A 19,129-nucleotide genomic window follows, 5' to 3' on the forward strand; every position below is an offset into this window, starting at 1 on the left:
ACAGAAAGTGCAAAAATCATAATAGAGTTAAATGAATTTTCAAAAACTGAACCCAGTCAACTCAGATCAAGGAATGTCAATGACTTCTATTCACTACCACTCTCTCCTCTAAAAACCATTATCTTGACAAATATGAATTAATTTTTTTCACATTTTATTTATTTTGATTACCAAAGCAAATAAAATCTGCAATAAAAGTACATGTACAATAGATGCTAAATATCATTAAATTATTATATAATTTAGACAGTAAATATGGTCTTTTTTGCTTCTTTCCAAAAAAATACATTTGACCCCTTTTTTTTTAAACAGCAGGTTCTTATTAGTCATCAATTTTATACATATCAGTGTATACATGTCAATCCCAATCGCCCAATTCATCACACCACCACCACCACCCCCCCGCGGCTTTCCCCCCTTGGTGTCCATATGTTTGTTCTCTACATCTGTGTCTCAATTTCTGCCTTGCAAACCAGTTCATCTGTACCATTTTTCTAGGCTCCACATATATGCGTTAATATACGATATTTGTTTTTCTCTTTCTGACTTACGTCACTCTGTATGACAGTATCTAGATCCATTCACGTCTCTACAAATGACCCAATTTTGTTCCTTTTTATGGCTGACTAATATTCCATTGTATATATGTACCACATCTTCTTTATCCACTCGTCTCCCGATGGGGATTTAGGTTGCTTCCATGACCTGGCTATTGTAAATAGTGCTGCAATGAACATTGGGCTGCAAGTGTCTTTTTGAATTATGGTTTTCTCTGGGTATATGCCCAGTAGTGGGATTACTGGATCATATGGTAACTCTATTTTTAGATTTTTAAGGAACCTCCATACTGTTCTCCATAGTGGCTGTATCAGTTTACATTCCCACCAAAAGTGCAAGAGGGTTCCCTTTTCACCACACCCTCTCCAGCATTTGTTGCTTGTAGATTTTCTGATGATGCCCATTCTAACTGGTGTGAGATGATACCTCATTGTAGTTTTGATTTGCATTTCTCTAATACTTACTGATGTTGAGCAGCTTTTCATGTGCTTCTTGGCCATCTGTATGTCTTCTTAGGACAAATGTCTATTTAGGTCTTCTGTCCATTTTTGGATTGGGTTGTTTGTTTTTTTAATATTGAGCTGCATGAGCTGTTTATATACTGTGGAGATTAATCCTTTGTCCGTTGATTCGTTTGCAAATATTTTCTCCCATTCTGAGGGTTGTCTTTTCGTCTTGTTTATGGTTTCCTTTGCTGTGCAAAAGCTTTGAAGTTTCATTAGGTCCCATTTGTTTATTTTTGTTTTTATTTCCATTACTCTAGGAGGTGGATCAAAAAAGATCTTGCTGTGATTTATGTCAAAGAGTGTTCTTCCTATGTTTTCCTCTAAGAGTTTTATAGTGTCTGGTCTTACATTTAGGTCTCGAATCCATTTTGAGTTTATTTTTGTGTATGGTGTTAGGGAGTGTTCTAATTTCATTCTTTTACAGGTAGCTGTCCAGTTTTCCCAGCACCACTTATTGAAGAGACTGTCTTTTCTCCATTGTATATCCTTGCCTCCTTTGTCATAGATTAGTTGACCATGGGTGCGTGGGTTTACCTCTGGGCTTTCTATCTTGTTCCATTGATCTATGTTTCTGGTTTTGTGCCAGTACCATATTGTCTTGATTACTGTAGCTTTGTACTATAGTCTGAAGTCAGGGAGTCTGATTCCTCCAGCTCCGTTTCTTTCCCTCAAGACTGCTTTGGCTATTTGGGGTCTTTTGTGTCTCCATACAAATTTTAAGATTTTTTGTTCTGGTTCCATAAAAAATGCCATTGGTAATTTGAAAGGGATTGCATTGAATCTGTAGATTGCTTTGGGTAGTATAGCCATTTTCACAATATTGATTCTTCCAAGCCAAGAACATGGTATATCTCTCCATCTGTTGGTATAATCTTTAATTTCTTTCATCAGTGTCTTATAGTTTTCAGCGTACAGGTCTTTTCTCTCCCTAGGTATTTTATTATTTTTGTTGCAGTGCTACATGGGAGTGTTTCCTTAATTTCTCTTTCAGATTTTTCATCCTTAGTGTATAGGAATGCAAGAGATTTCTGTGCATTTATTTTGTATCCTACAACTTTACCAAATTCATTGATTAGCTCTAGTAGTTTTCTGGTGGCATCTTTAGGATTCTCTATGTATAGTACCATGTCATTTGCAAACAGTGACAGTTTTACTTCTTCTTTTCCAATTTGTACTCCTTTTATTTCTTTTTCTTCTCTGATTGCCAAGGCTAGGACTTCCAAAACTATGTTGAATAATAGTGGTGACAGTGGACGACATCCTTGTCTTATTCCTGATATAGAGGTAATGCTTTCAATTTTTCACCATTGAGAATGATGTTTGCTGTGGGTTTGTTGTATATGTCCTTTATTATGTTGAGGTAGGCTCCCTCTGTGCCCACTTTCTGGAGAGTTTTTATCATAAACGGGTGTTGAATTTTGTCAAAAGCTTTTTCTGCATCTATTGAGATGATCACATGGTTTTTCTTCTTCAATTTGTTAATATGGTGTATCACTTTGATTGATTTGCATATATAGAAGAATCCTTGCATCCCTGGGATAAATCCCACTTGATCATGGTGCATGATCCTTTTAATGTGTTGTTGGATTCTGTTTGCTAGTATTTTGCTGAGGACTTTTGCATCTACATTCATCAGTGATATTGGTCTGTAATTTTCTTTTTTTGTAGTATCTTTGTCTGGTTTTGGTATCAGGGTGATGGTGGCCTCATAAAATGAGTTTGGGAGTGTTCCTTCCTCTGCAAGTTTTTGGAAGAGTTTGAGAAGGATGGGTGTTAGCTCTTCTCTAAATGTTTGATAGAATTCACCTGTGAAGCCATCTGGTCCTGGACTTTTGTTTGTTGGAAGATTTTTAATCACAGTTTCAATTTCATTACTTGTGACTGGTCTGTTCATATTTTCTATTTCTTCCTGGTTCAGTCTTGGGAGGTTATACCTTTCTAAAAATTTGTCCATTTCTTCCAGGTTGTCCATTTTATTGGCATAGAGTTGCTTGTAGTAGTCTCTTAGGATGCTTTGTATTTCTGCGGTGTCTGTTGTAACTTCTTTTTCATTTCTAATTTTATTGATTTGAGTCCTCTCCCTCTTTTTCTTGATGAGTCTGGCTAATGGTTTATCAATTTTGCTTATCTTCTCAAAGAACCAGCTTTTAGTTTTATTGATCTTTGCTATTGTTTTCCTTGTTTCTATTTCATTTATTTCTGCTCTGATCTTTAAGATTTCTTTCCTTCTGCTAACTTTGGGTTTTGTTTTTCTTCTTTCTCTAGTTCCTTTAGGTGTAAGGTTAGAATATTTATTTGAGATTTTTCTTTTTTCTTCACGTAGGCGTGTATAGCTATAAACTTCCCTCTTAGAACTGCTTTTACTGTATCTCATAGGTTTTGGATGTCGTGTTTTCATTGTCATTTCTCTCTAGGTATTTTTTGATTTCCTCTGATTTCTTCAGTGATTGCCTGGTTATTTAGTAACGTAGTGTTTAGCTTCCATGTGTTTGTGTTTTTTACGTTTTTTCCCCTGTAATTCACTTCTATTCTCAAAGCTTTGTGCTCAGAAAAGATGCTTGATATGATTTCAATTTTCTTAAATTTACTGAGGCTTTATTTGTGACCCAAGATGTGATCTATCCTGGAGAATGTTCCGTGCGCACTTCAGAAGAAAGTGTAATCTGCTATTTTTGGATGGAATGTCCTATAAATATCGATTAAATCTATCTGGTCTATTCTGTCATTTAAAGCTTCTGTTTCCTTATTTATTTTCATTTTAGATGATCTGTCCATTGGTGTAAGTGAGGTATTAAAGTCCCCCACTATTATTGTGTTACTGTCGATTTCCTCTTTTACAGCTGTTAGCAGTTGCCTTATGTATTGAGGTGCTCCTATGTTGGGTGCATATATATTTATAATTGTTATATCTTCTTCTTGGATTGATCCCTTGATCATTTTGTGGTGTCCTTCCTTGTCTCTTGTAACATTCTTTATTTTAAAGTCTATTTCATATGATATGAGTATTGCTACTCCAGCTTTCTTCTGATTTCCATTTGCATGGAATATTTTTTAGATCCCCTCACTTTCAGGCTCTATGTGTCCCTAGGTCTGAAGTGGGTCTCTTCTACACAGCATACATATGGGTCTTGTTTTTGTACCATTCAGCAAGCCTGTGTCTTTTGGTTGCAGCGTTTAATCCATTCACGTTTAAGGTAATTATCGATATGTATGTTCCTATGACCATTTTCTTAATTGTTTTGGGTTTGTTTTTGTAGGTCCTTTTCTTCTCTTGTGTTTCCCGCTTAGAGAAGTTCCTTTAGCATTTGTTGTAGAGCTGGTTTGGTGGTGCTGAATTCTCTTAGCTTTTGCTTGTCTGTAAAGCTTTTGATTTCTCCATCGAATCTGAATGAGATCCTTGCCAGGTAGAGTAATCTTGGTTGTAGGTTCTTCCCTTTCATCACTTTAAGTATATCATGCCACTCCCTTCTGGCTTGTAGAGTTTCTGCTGAAAAATCAGCTGTTAACCTTATGGGAGTTCCTTTGTATGTTATTTGTCATTTTTCCCTTGCTGCTTTCAATAATTTGTCGTTGTCTTTAATTTTTGCCAATTTGATTACTATGTGTCTCGGCGTGTTTCTCCTTGGGTTTATCCTGTATGGAACTCACTGCACTTCCTGGACTTGGGTGGCTATTTCCTTTCCCATGTTAGGGAAGTTTTCAACTATAATCTCTTCAAAGATTTTCTCAGGTCCTTTCTCTCTCTCTTCTCCCTCTGGGACCCCTATAATGCGAATGTTGTTGCATTTAATGTTGTCCCAGAGGTCTCTTAGGCTGTCTTCATTTCTTTTCATTGTTTTTTCTTTATTCTGTTCTGCAGCAGTAAATTCCACCATTCGTCTTCCAGGTCACTTATCCGTTCTTCTGCCTCAGTTATTCTGCTATTGATTCCTTCTAGTGTAGTTTTCATTTCAGTTACTGTATTCTTCATCTTTGTTTGTTTGTTCTTTAATTCTTCTAGGTGTTTGTTAAACATTTTTTGCATCTTCTTGATCTTTGCCTCCATTCTTTTTCCGAGGTCCTGGATCGTCTTCACTATCATTATTCTTAATTCTTTCTCTGGAAGGTTGCCTATCTCCACTTCATTTAGTTGTTTTTCTGGGGTTTTTATCTTGTTCCTTCATCTGGTACATAGCCCTCTGCCTTTTCATCTTGTCTATCTTTCTGTGAATGTGGTTTTTGTTCCACAGGTTACAGGATTGTAGTTCTTCTTGCTTCTGCTGTCTGCCCTCTGGTGGATGAGGCTATCTAAGAGGCTTGTGCAGGTTTCCTGTTGGGAGGGACTGGTGGTGGGTAGAGCTGTTTGTTGCTCTGGTGGGCAGAGCTCAGTAAAACTTTAATCCACTTGACTGCTGATGGGTGGGGCTGGGTTCCCCACCTGTTGGTTGCTTGGCCTGAGGCAACCCAACACTGGAGCCTAACTGGGCTCTTTGGTGGGGCTAATGGCAGATTCTGGGAGGGCTCACGCCAAGGAGGACTTCCCAGAACTTCTGCTGCCAGTGTCCTTGTCCCCACGGTGAGCAACAGCCGCCCCCGGCCTCTGCAGGAAACCCTCCAACACTAGCAGTTAAGTCTGGTTCAGTCTCCCCTGGGTTCACTGCTCCTTCACCTTGGTCCCGATGCACACACTACTCTGTGTGTGCCCTCCAAGAGTGGAGTATCTGTTTCCCCCAGTCCTGTCGAAGTCCTGCAATCAAATCCCACTAGCCTTCAAAGTCTGATTCTCTAGGAATTCCTCCTCCCATTGCCAGACACCCAGGTTGGGAAGCCTGACATGTGGCTCAGAACCTTCACTCCAGTGAGTGGACTTCTGTGGTATAAGTGTTCTCCAGTCTATGAGTCACCCACCCAGCAGTTATGGGATTTGATTTTGCTGTGATTGCACCCCTCCTACTGTCTCATTTTGGCTTCTCCTTTGTCTTTGGATGTGGGGTATCTTTTTTGGTGAGTTCCAGTGTCTTCCTGTCGATGATTGTCCAGCAGCTAGTTGTGATTCTGGTGTTCTCACAAGAGGGAGTGAGAGCACATCCTTCTACTCCACCATCTTGGTTCAGGCCTTTGGTTTAATTGATATTTATAGGACATTCTATCCAAAAACAGCAGATTACACTTTCATCTCAAGTGCACACAGAACATTCTCCAGGACTGATCACATCTTCGGTCACAAATCAAGCCTTGGTAAATTTAAGAAAACTGAAATCACATCAAGCATCTTTTCCGACCACAAAACTATGAGATTAGAAATCAATTACAGGGGAAAAAACATAAAAATCACAAATACACAGAGGATAAACAATACGTTACTAAATAACCAAGAGTTCACTGAGGAAATCAAAGAGGAAATCAAAAAATACGTAGAGACAAATGAAAATAAAAACACAACGATCCAAAACCTATGGGATGCAGCAAAAGCAGTTCTAAGAGGGAAGTTTATAGCTATACAAGCCTACCTCAAGAAACAAGAAAAATCTCAAATAAACGATCTAACCTTACACCTAAAGGAACTAGAGAAAGAAGAACAAACAAAACCGAAAGTTAGTAAAAGGAAAGAAATCATAAAGATCACAGCAGAAATAAATGAAATAGAAACAAAGAAAACAATAGCAAAGATCAATAAAACGAAAAGCTGGTTCTTTGAGAAGATAAACAAAATTGATAAACCATTAGCCAGATTCATCAAGAGAAAGACAGAGAGGACTCAAATCAATAAAATTAGAAATGAAAAAGGAGAAGTTACAACAGACACCGCAGAAATACAAAGCATCCTAAGAGACTACTACAAGCAACTCTATGCCAATAAAATGGACAACCTGGAAGAAATGGACAAATTCTTAGGAAGCTATAACCTTCCAAGACTGAACCAGGAAGAAATAGAAAATATGAACAGACCAATCACAAGTAATGAAATTGAAACTGTGATTAAAAATTTTCCAACAAACAAAGTGCAGGACCAGATGGCTTCACAGGTGAATTCTATCAAACATTTAGAGAAGAGCTAACACCCATCCTTCTCAAACTCTTCCAAAAACTTGCAGAGGAAGGAACACTCCCAAACTCATTTTATGAGACCACCATCACCCTGATACCAAAACCAGACAAAGATACTACAAAAAAAAGAAAATTACAGACCAATATCACTGATGAATATAGATGCAAAAATCCTCAACAAAATACTAGCAAACAGAATCCAACAACATATTAAAAGGATCATACACCATGACCAAGTGGGATTTATCCCAGGGATGTAAGGATTCTTCAATATTTGCAAATCAATCAATGTGATACACCAAATCAGCAAATTGAAGAATAAAAACCATATGATCATCTCAATAGATGCAGAAAAAGCTTTTGACAAAATTCAACACCCATTTATGATAAAAACTCTCCAGAAAGTGGGCATAGAGGGAACCTACTTCAACATAATAAAGACCATATACAACAAACCCACAGCAAACATCATTCTCAATGGTGAAAAACTGGAAGCATTTCCTCTAAGATCAGGAACAAGACAAGGATGTCCACTCTCACCACTATTATTCAACATAGTTTTGGAAGTCCTAGACACGGCAATCAGAGAAGAAAAAGAAACAATAGGAATACAAATTGGAAAAGAAGAAGTAAAACTGTCACTGTTTGCAGATGACATGATACTATATATAGAGAATCCTAAAGATGCCACCAGAAAACTACTAGAGCTAATCAATGCATCTGGTAAAGTTGCAGGATACAGAAGTAATGCACAGAAATCTCTTGCATTCCTATACACTAACAACGAAAGATCAGAAAGAGAAATTAAGGAAACACTCCCATTTACCATTGCAACAAAAAGAATAAAATACCTAGGAATATACCTACCTAAGGAGGCAAAAGACCCATACTCAGAAAACTATAAGACACTGATGAAAGAAATCAAAGATGACACAAACAGATGGAGAGATACACCATGTTCTTGGGTTGGAAGAATCAAACTTGTGAAAATGACTTTACTACCCAAAGCAATCTACAGATTCAATGCAATCCCTATCAAATTACCAGTGGCATTTTTTACAGAACTAGAACAAAAAATCTATAAACTTGTATGGAGACACAAAAGACCCCCGAATAGCCAAAGCAGTCTTGAGGGAAAAAAACGGAGCTGGAGGAATCAGACTCCCTGACTTCAGACTATACTACAAAGCTACAGGAAGCAAGACAACATGGTACTGGTGCAAAAACAGAAATACAGATCAATGTAACAGGATAGAAAGCCCAGAGATAAACCCACGTACCTATGGTCAACTAATCTATGACAAAGGAGGCAAGGATATACAATGGAGAAGAGACAGTCTCTTCAATAAGTGGTGCTGGGAAAACTGGACAGCTACCTGTAAAAGAATGAAATTAGAACACTCCCTAACACCATACACAAAAATAAACTCAAAATGGATTCGAGACCTAAATGTAAGACCAGACGCTATAAAACTCTTAGAGGAAAACATAGGAAGAACACTCTTTGACATAAATCACAGCAAGATCTTTTTTTATCCATGGCCTAGAGTAATGGAAATAAAAACAAAAATAAACAAATGGGATCTAATGAAACTTAAAAGCTTTTGCAAAGCAAAGGAAACTACAAAGAAGACAAAAAGACAACCCTCAGAGTGGGAGAAAATATTTGCAAACTAATCAACGGACAAAGGATTAATCGCCAAAGTATATAAACAGCTCATGCAGCTCAATATTAAAAAAACAAACAACCCAATCCAAAAATGGGCAGAAGATCTAAACAGACATTTCTCCAAAGAAGACATACAGATGGCCAGGAAGCATATGAAAAGCTGCTCAACATCACTAATCATTAGAGAAATGCAAATCAAAACTACAATGAGGTATCACCTCATACCAGTTAGAATGGGCATCATCAGAAAATCTACAAACAACAAATGCTGGAGAGGGTGTGGTGAAAAGGGAACCCTCTTGCACTGTTGGTGGAAATGTAAAATGATACAGCCACTATGGAGAACAGTATGGAGGTTCCCTAAAAAACTAAATATAGAATTACCATATGACCCAGCAATCCCACTACTGGGCATATACCCAGAGAAAACCATAATTCAAAAAGACACATGCACCCCAATGTTCATTGCAGCACTATTTACAATAGCCAGGTCATGGAAGCAACCTAAATCCCCATCAGGAGACGAGTGGATAAAGAAGATGTGGTACATATATACAATGGAATATTACTCAGCCATAAAAAGGAACAAAATTGGGTCATTTGTAGAGACGTGGATGGATCTAGAGACTGTCATGCAGAGTGAAGTAAGTCAGAACGAGAAAAACAAATATTGTATATTAATGCATATATGTGGAGCCTAGAAAAATGGTACAGATGAACTGGTTTGCAAGGCAGAAATTGCGACACAGATGTACAGAACAAACGTATGGACACCAAGGGGGGAATGCGGCGGGGGGGGTGGGGGTGGGGGTGTGATGAATTGGGAGATTGCGATTGACATGTATACACTGATATGTATAAAATAGGTAACTAATAACAACCTGCTGTATAAAAAAATAAAATAAAATAAAATAATTTTTTTAAATATCCGAATGATTTATAAAAAGATATTCCAGCTCATTAGTAATCAGGAAAATGAAAACTAAGGTCACAAAGATGGGCAGAAACTGAGAAATCAGGTAATACCAAGGCAAGAAGACATGGAGCAAGAGGTATTCGTGCACTTTGCTCATAGGAATGTAAACAGGCATAACCACTCTGGAGAACAATTTGTCCTGATTTTGCAAAGTTACCTATGTGCATATTCTATAATAACCAGCAAATCACTGCAAGGCAGATACCCTAGACAGGAGCCAGCTAGTAAATATTTTAGGCTTTGCAAACCATGAGGTCGGTCATAACTAACGCAACTCTGCCTTGTATCTCAAAAACAGCCACAGACAAAATGTAAACAAATGAACATAGTTGTGTTACAATAAAACTTTATTTATAAAAAACAGGCAGCTGGCCGGATTTGACCACTGGGCAGTAGTTTGCCAATCTCTGCCCTAGAGAAATACCTGTACATGTGATCCAGGAGACATGTACAACAGTTTTTACAGGACTTGTTTATATTAGCAGCAAACTGCTAATATTTGGAAACAACCCAAATGTTCACTCACAGGAGAAGGGATAAATAAACTGTGGCCATATTTTCAAAATGGAGTATGACACAGCAGTGAAAGTGAATTATACTCTTGCTACTTGCAACATGGATAAATCTTAGAAAATAATATTAAGTGGAAAAATCAATTCATAGAAGAGATATGATTTAATCACCAATATATGGTGTAATAGAGCTCAAAAATAAGCAAAACTAAATAAAATGCTACATTTCCTATGTATATGGGTGATAAAGGAAAACTATAGGTATTGGTAACCATTGGGGAAAAAAAGTATAGCAATAGTAGAATCACTATGCTGTACACCTGACACTAATATAATATTGTAAATCAACTATAGTTCAATTTTTAAAAAATAGTATAGCAATGGTGGAGATTCAGGATCCAAGTTACCTCCCAACAGAAGGCCAAAGATGGGATCAGGGAGGAGCCCACAGTTGGTTTCAATGATTTTAGTATTGTTCTGCGTTTTATATTGGGTCACAGGCTCATAAATGTTCATAACTTACACATGCAGGATGTATTTAATCTTGTATACATAAGATAGATATTAAGTTTTTGTTTTTAATACAAGGTCAACAAATACTCCCTGTTCTCAGCTGAAAAATCCCAAAAAGATTGCAGAGGCGACCTGTAGCTGAAACAGAAAGTAGAGAACTTGCCTCTAATAAGCAATCAGGGTATTTATATTCCATGTCAGCCAATCAGATGATGAAAAAACATCTAATGGCTTGTAACTATCTCTTGGATTCAGAAAGAATTGATAAAAGCTGCATGAAAAAGTATTGAAAACTATTCCAAAACTTAAAAAATAAAAAAGTATTTGTTGGTTAATCTTCCCGAAGTTTTGCTATTTAAATAAGTAAGTTTATAACTGTGGCTCACAATTACTATAAAGCCTCTTTCTTTTTTTTAAAAATAAACCTATTTCAGCAAAGGTCCAACTAGATCACAAAAAGATTATGTAAGATAGGATTCTGGCACCATCTGGTGGCAGTGCCCTGCAACAGCACATTCTAATTTCTATTAAAGGTTAATTCACTTATTCATTCATTTACCTACTATCCAATAGGCATCTACTAGGCATAGCACACACACATTTTAAAATCTTTCTTGGTGGGTTTCCCTGGTGGCACAGTGGTTAAGAATCCGCCTGCAAATGCAGGGGACACGGGTTCGAGCCCTGGTCCGGGAAGATCCCATATGCTGCAGAGCAACTAAGCCCATGTGCCACAACTACTGCGCCTGCGCTCTAGAGCCCACGAGCCACAACTGCTGAGTCCGTGAGCCACAACTACTGAGCCCGTGTGCCACAACTACTGAAGCCCGCATGCCTAGAGCCTGTACTCCACAACAAGAGAAGCCACCACAATGAGAAGCCCACGCACTGCAACGAAGAGTAGCCCCCGTTCACCACAACCAGAGAAAAGCCTGCACGCAGCAACGAAGACCCAATACAGCCAAAAATAAAATAAATTAAAAACTTAAAAAAAAAAAACTTTATAAAAAAAAATCTTTCTTGCTTGGAAGACCGGAAATAAAATAATGTATGCTATCTAAAACAGGTTCCCTATTTTCAAGGGAAAATATCTACAGTTAAATTTATGCCTATCAGAATATAAGCGTCTACTCTTGCTAAAAGTTTGTTTCAAGCATCTATTCCTCTAGAACTCTCAGACAAGAAGTCCCTCAGGAGTGTACTGGTAAACATAGTCTATGGAGTCACCACACGAGGACCAGTAAGCACATGAATGCAGTTTTCAAGGAAAAGAACTGTTGTGGTTTTAAAATACCCTCAAATTCTTGACACTTCTTTCAAAAGGTAGAGTCTAATTTCCCTTTCCCTGAATGTGGGCTGGACTTAATTACCCACTTCTAAAGAAGAGAAAGTGGCAGAAGTGACGGTGTATAACTTCCAAAGCTAAATCATCAAAGGAATAGCCATTTCCATCTTGCCTGAGGGAGTCAGACATCGTGCCATGAGGAGACTCAAGCAACCTGTGGAGAGGCCTCTGGGGAGGAACTGTGACCTCCCGCCAACAACCAGCACCAAGCTGCCCCCTCGCATCCTTCGCCAACATCACTGAGCTAAGCCACTCCCAAAGAAACGGAAATCAATGTTTATTGTTGTTTAAGCCACTTAGTTTGGGGGTAATTTGTTATGCAACAATATATAACTAATACAATGACCTATTACTTCCTAGAACCAAATTTTATCTTTAACAGGAAGTAAAAATAGCTCACTTCAGTTTAATACTATAATTTGCCCGCATGTTAATAAAATTTCAAATTTTCCTTCCTAATACACTAAGTAGTGATCCTTTTCTAATTCCTCCAAATTGTTTCATATTATTTCATAATATTCATCACTTTCTAATTCAAAGAAACAGCAACCCAAGCAGATTTCAGTCAGTCAGCAAGGATTTTTTGGACCATCTTCCTTTTGATGTACTGTACTAGTATTGTACTAGGGACTGAGTGGAGAACCATGCCCTTGAGGTACTTATAATTTAATTTAGATGAATATTCCCAAAATAATTTATGTTTTTAGTTAACCTTTTTCTCCTGGCTCTGAAGGTTCTAAGTCAATGGAAGAAGGTTTGGAAAGTTTCTTTTTTACCTCTGTGAGGGATCCACAAGCTACACCACCATGCAGGGCTTCATCTAAAGCAGAGAGGGTTGTAGATAAAAATGCTGGTGATGGAGCAGCAGACCTCTGTGTCTTTATCTCATAAGCCTGAACAAAGAAGAGATTAAGTTATTTTCAACCTCCATATTTATTCAAAAACATAAGTCAACTCCAAACTCAAATTTTAGCAATTGGAACCCCAATCCCCTTTTTTTCCCTCTACTATTTATTTATTCAACAGCTATTTACTCTGTGCTGGGACTGTGCTAGATTTGGGGGCTGTGATATAAAAGACAGAGCCCCTGCCCCAAAGTACTTATAGCCAACTAGGGACTATGAAGTTAGGACTAGAAACTAAGCAATTACAATACACTTAAATAAGAGATACTGTGATAGGGCAAGTGGAGACCTGGAGAGAGTATACCTGATCTGGATTTTGTGATATAGGAAGGCTTCAAGGGAGATCTGGACGGCTGAGCTAAAACCTGAAATGACTGTTAGACAGGCAAAGGGAACGTGCATGTTCCTGCCAAAGAGACAAGAATGTACGAAGAAAGGTCAAGAAGCAAGAAAGAAAGGAAATGGAAACTCACAAAAACTACAAAAAACAAAAAGAGTTAATTTAGAACGGCTGAAAGAAGGCGCGAGGTCGTGGTGTGGCAAGCAATGAGGCTGGAGAAATAAGCAGGGGCCGAATCAGGAAGAGCGTTGCTGAAGTGTGGCGTGTAGGCTGAGAGCAACAGGGAGTGACACGGCCAAGCTACCATTTCAAACCAAGGTTGCTTTGCGAAGAACAGCTTGAAGGTGGATGGGGTAGACTAAGAAATGGCCTCCCAAAAGACAGCCACATCAAATCTTTGGAACCTGTGAATATTACCTTATTTGGAAAAAGGGTCTTTGCAGATGTGGTTAACATGATTACATACCCACCAGCAATGTGTAAGAACACTTGCCTCTCTGCAATCTCTAACATTAAAAATTACTACTATTATATTAAGTTGCCCAAAACTGAAGTCAAGCCACAGAACTGAAATCTTTCATTCCTCCATTCATTCAAAAAATATGAATTAATTGCCAACTGCATGCCATATACTATGATAAGCTCTGGGAATACAGTGGTAACCCAAACAGACCTAGTTTCTACCCACCTAAAGTTTACAATTGAATAAGTCTAGGTCTCAAATCCAAGGCTCTTCTGCTCCTATGAGGACGTAGGAAGACCAGTATATTAATACTTATGAGCCATAAATGTGCCCACTCTTGTCTAATCTCACCTACTGAGTTCTTAGATCAGTTAAACCATGGATTGCCACAGAGTTTTTTAAAGGCTACATTCACGCACATAAAATTACTAGAAAAGCTACAGTAAAGGCGTGTGCCTTTCATCTGATTTAGAAATACCTAAATATTGCCTACAGTCTATCAGGCAACATAGGTGGGCATGGGGACACTTTACAGACATGTAAAGGCAGCCCAATCTGTTAACATTAAAGTACTTCCTTTGCAACTGTAAATGTAATTACTAGAATAATAGATCTCGTGACTCAAAAAGCTACTAAAATGAACTAACAGAACAAGACTTCAGAAATAATAGTGTGTACATAAGTGAGACAAAGAGGGACACTGCGATATGACACACCACCAGTTTTCTTCTACTTTGGAGGCTGCTTCTTAGATTCATTGTTATCTAATCTGATCTTGAAATGTTGGCTGGATTCGGGACTTGGTCTTGGGCACACTTACATTCTTACTGTACATACCTTGTAGGCAATCTCTCACCCATTTTCACGGCTTTGACTACCATGTTCACACCAATGACTCCCCAATGCACGCTTCTAGTGCAGACCCCTCCTTCAAGCTCAAAGTCCACATATTTAACTGCCTACTTCGCATCTCTACTCAATGTTTCACAAGCACCAAAAATTCGACAGGTACTGACGAATTCATGATCTGCCTCCCTCAAACCTGATCCTCTTCCAATATTCCTCATCTCAGGAAACGGTACCACCCAATCTTTCAAAGCAAAGTCAAGGAATCATCTCTGACACTTTCCTGTACCTCACCACCACCCACAGCCAAATCATCACCGAATCCTATTCATTCTACCTCCTAAGTATCTCTCACGATAACTGACATTATACCGTCAGCATCAGTACCACACTAATAGTCCATGTCACAATCTGTCTGTAATACAGTCATAGATACCTAACTAGTCTTCACAAATATTTTCTTGTTCCTTTTCAATCACTTGTCTATGTTTAAAGACTGAGTTTTTAAAAACACGTATTGGATTACTCCCTTTGAAGATTTGTCACTGCTTTCAGAATAAAGTCCAAAATCCTTAACGTGGTCTGCAGGCCCCAGTGACCTGACCCCTGCTTGCTTCTCCAGCTTCATCTCTTGCCACTCTCTTCCTTGCCGCTACGTTCATTCACACTGGCCTGACTTTCTTACCATACAAGCACCATTCTCCTGCTCTTCTCAGGGGCTTTGCATTTCCCAGTCACAGTGCCTGCAAACTCTACCCTGCTCCCTCCCTTCCCAACTCCTTTGTCCATCTCTCTCCTATTCATCCTTCAGGTTTTAGCTGAAGTATCACTTCCTTGAGGGAGCCCTTCCTAAGGACCCCTAAACTAAGTAATGTCCCTGTTATTCAGTTTCTAAGCTCTTTGTACTTTTCTTTGATAGGACTTGTCATTACTACAATTAACTAATCATTTATATAATTATTTGTTTACTGTCTGACTGTTCCTACTAGACTGTAAGCTACATGAGGGCAGGAACTTTATCAGTCATCTTCACTATAATATCCCCAGTACCTGACAGATCCGTGGCTGGCACTCGATAAATATTGGTTGAATGAATAAATGACTGAATAAATAAATTAACAAAAAAAGCTTTGTGAGGGAATGAACTAAGGCTAAGCCAATATTTAAGACAGGATTCAAATCTAAAGAATTTTACAAGAGTAATCTACAACGAAGGAGAAAGATGGCTCTTTGAACTGGCATTTGGAATGGTAGTGACATTGTAGCGGAAAGTGGTGATGGAAGTGGAGACTAAAAGTGAAATTCCTACCCACAATCTCTTACTTGATTATCTAACTAGGAATATGCCATAGATATTGACCAAATAGAATGACAGATGTCAAACCATAATGTTCTCTTGGTGATTTACAACCTTCAAAACAGTGACAAGTTAACTTGAGCCTCGTCACAGAATCATAAGATACTATTTTAACTCTCTCACTTCTCCCATAAAACAAAGTGAGCTGTTCAAAGATACCAGATCAATGACAAAGCTAAGACTACTGCCCATCTCTAACTCCAATTCTAATTCTCCTTCTGACTATTTTGCCTTTAATGTATTTTCCTTAGATAAGAGCTAAATCTGAACAAAAGAAAATCCTCAATTTGTTCATTGTTTTCAAAGTTGCAAATGACACAAATATTCCTTCCTTCCTCCTTCACAGAGTTAGACCCTACTTTATTGCTTGGTGGTTACCAAATTTCAATATAAGGTAGTAAGGTAAGTAATTTACAACCCACATAAACAAATACATTTGCAAAACACCGGACAGACTTTTAGGCAACTCTTATTCTGGGAAAACAAGATATTTTCTACCATGCACTAAACCTACATTTTGAAAAGTTAAAAGTCATGAAACAGAAAGTATGAAATAATAGTACAACCTGATGAGGGCTTATTACAAAACACTTTACCTCTTCTCGGGAGTGAGGATAAGTTTTCAAGTATTATTCATTCAATCAGTAAGAGAGTATAAGTCCAACAGGTGTACTTTATGATGCACAGTAAGTAATGATGATAAAAGTTAGTATTACAGAGACAGGAGCATTCTAAAATTAATAGTATATTATACTTTAACCATGAGGTTCACAAGTTCTACCCAAACAAACAAAAGAGAAAGATGACCTTTTGAAATATCACTACCAGCTACAGAGAAAAAAAAATCCTATTACCCTCTCATTCCCATAACTAGGAACTGTCTCCCATGAGATTATAAACTACATAAATTTCTTACATATATTCTCATTAGAGGACTAACTCTATGCTGTGAGGGTTGGTATTTTTGAGGTGCTCATCTCTATTTTTGCTTTTGCCTCATCGCCCAAAAGATTTTAAACAAGATACAGAATCATTTCAAAATAAAAATCAAATCATAATTCTAAAATATATACATACCGTTTGCATCTGTGGGGCACAGGCCCTGCTGACCACACACAAAAGTTCATGGACACCTTGATAACTGAGGCCAGTCATCTTCATAAGCTCCAGTGGGGAAAGACATAGAAAGTCCTAAAAAACATAAAGAAAATATTTTAAATATATATGTGCAACAAAGATACTGGAATTAAAAGGAAACTTTCAACTGACACTATCCATGTGTAAATAAAGCAGAATTTATTGTAGATCAGGGACTTCGCTGGTGGTCCAGTGGTTAAGACTCCACGCTCCCAATGCAGGGGGCCTGGGTTCAATCCCTGGTCAGGGAACTAGATCCCACATGCCACAACTAAGACCCGGCACAGCCAAATAAATCCAAAAGGATTTAAAAAAAAAACAAAAACAAAATTTATTATAGATCAAAGATTTATATGTTTCTTATAGTATTTTGCCCCTAAATAGCCCTTAACTAAAAGATATGATGATATAATCTTATCCTCTAATTATCCACCTTGGAATATACCAGAGGACACACCAAGTAACAATACATAGCAGCAGAATCCAACTCAGGTGTATGCTGGCGCTGCCCTTGTGCCTGAAAGAGTTTGGGCACAAACAGATGACCAGAAAGAGTCAGGCTGAAATGAGTTTCTTCAAATGACGATGAAAACACGATGACCCAAAACCTATGGGATGCAGCAAAAGAAGTTCTAAGAGGGAAGTTTATAGCAATACAATGCTACCTCAAGAAACAAGAAAAATCTCAAATAAACAACCTAACCTTACACCTAAAGCAATTAGAGAAAGAAGAACAAAAAAACCCTAAAGTCAGCAGAAGGAAAGAAGTCATAAAGATCAGATCAGATATAAATGAAAAAGAAATAAAGGAAACAATAGCAAAGATCAATAAAACTAAAAGATGGTTCTTTGAGAAGAAAAACAAAATTGATAAACCATTAGCCAGACTCATCAAGAAAAAAAAGGGAGAAGACTCAAACCATAGAAATTAGAAATGAAAAAGGAGAAGTAACAACTGACACTGCAGAAATACAAAGGATCATGAGAGATTACTACAAGCAACTATATGCCCAAAAAATGGACAACCTGGAAGAAATGGGCAAATTCTTAGAAAAGCACAACCTTCTGAGACTGAACCAGGAAGAAACAGAAAATATAAACAGACCAATAACAAGCACTGAAATTGAGACTGTGATTAAAAATCTTCCAACAAACAAAACCTCAGGAACAGACGGCTTCACAGGTGAATTCTATCAATCATTTAGAGAAGAGCTAACAGCTCTGCTTCTCAAACGCTTCCAAAATATAGCAGAGGGAGGAACACTCCCAAACTCACTCTACGAGGCCGCCAACACCCTGATACCAAAACCAGACAAAGATGTCACAAAGAAAGAAAACTACAGGCCAATATCACTGATAAACATAGATGCAAAAATTCTCAACAAAATACTAGCAAACAGGATCCAACAGCACATTAAAAGGATCATACACCATGATCAAGTGGGGTTTATCCCAGGGATGCAAGGATTCATCAATATACGCAAATCAATCAATGTGATACACCATATTAACAAACTGAAGGAGGAAAACCATATGATCACCTCAATAGATGCAGAAAAAGCTTTCAACAAAATTCAACACCCATTTACAATAAAAACTCTCCAGAAAGTAGGCATGGAGGGAACTTACGTCAACATAATAAAGGCCATATATGACAAACCCATAGCCAACATTGTTCTCAGTGGTGAAAAACTGAAACCATTTCCACTAAGATCAGGAACAACAAAAGGTTGTCCACTCTCACCACTATTATTCAACATAGTTTTGGAAGTTTTAGCCACAGCAATCAGAGAAGAAAAAGAAATCAAAGGAATCTAAATCGGAAAAGAAGAAGTAAAGCTGTCACTGTTTGCAGACAATATGACACTATACATAGAGAATCCTAAAGATGCCACCAGAAAACTACTAGAGCTAATCAATGAATTTGGTAAAGTAGCAGGATACAAAATTAATGCACAGAAATCTCTTGCATTCC

General features: G+C 37.8%; 1 protein-coding gene across 4 annotated transcripts in view; it reads right to left on the minus strand.

Moving 5' to 3' along the window:
• Positions 1-19,129, minus strand: part of RAD51B (RAD51 paralog B) — a 701,477-nt gene that overhangs the window by 677,161 nt on the left and 5,187 nt on the right. For all 4 annotated transcript variants that reach the window (XR_011074042.1, XR_011074043.1, XM_068543727.1 and 1 more), the window contains exons 3-4: positions 17,095-17,208; positions 12,883-12,999 (exon numbers count right to left, since the gene is read on the minus strand). Coding sequence is in view for 2 of the 4 variants with exons in the window: in XM_068543727.1 (XP_068399828.1) it covers positions 12,883-12,999; positions 17,095-17,208 (231 nt within the window). In the remaining 2 variants the exon portion in view is untranslated. The remainder of the gene's footprint in view (positions 1-12,882; positions 13,000-17,094; positions 17,209-19,129) is intronic.

Source organism: Eschrichtius robustus, chromosome 1 (assembly GCF_028021215.1).
Source record: "Eschrichtius robustus isolate mEscRob2 chromosome 1, mEscRob2.pri, whole genome shotgun sequence".
Classification (NCBI taxonomy): Eukaryota; Metazoa; Chordata; class Mammalia; order Artiodactyla; family Eschrichtiidae; genus Eschrichtius; species Eschrichtius robustus.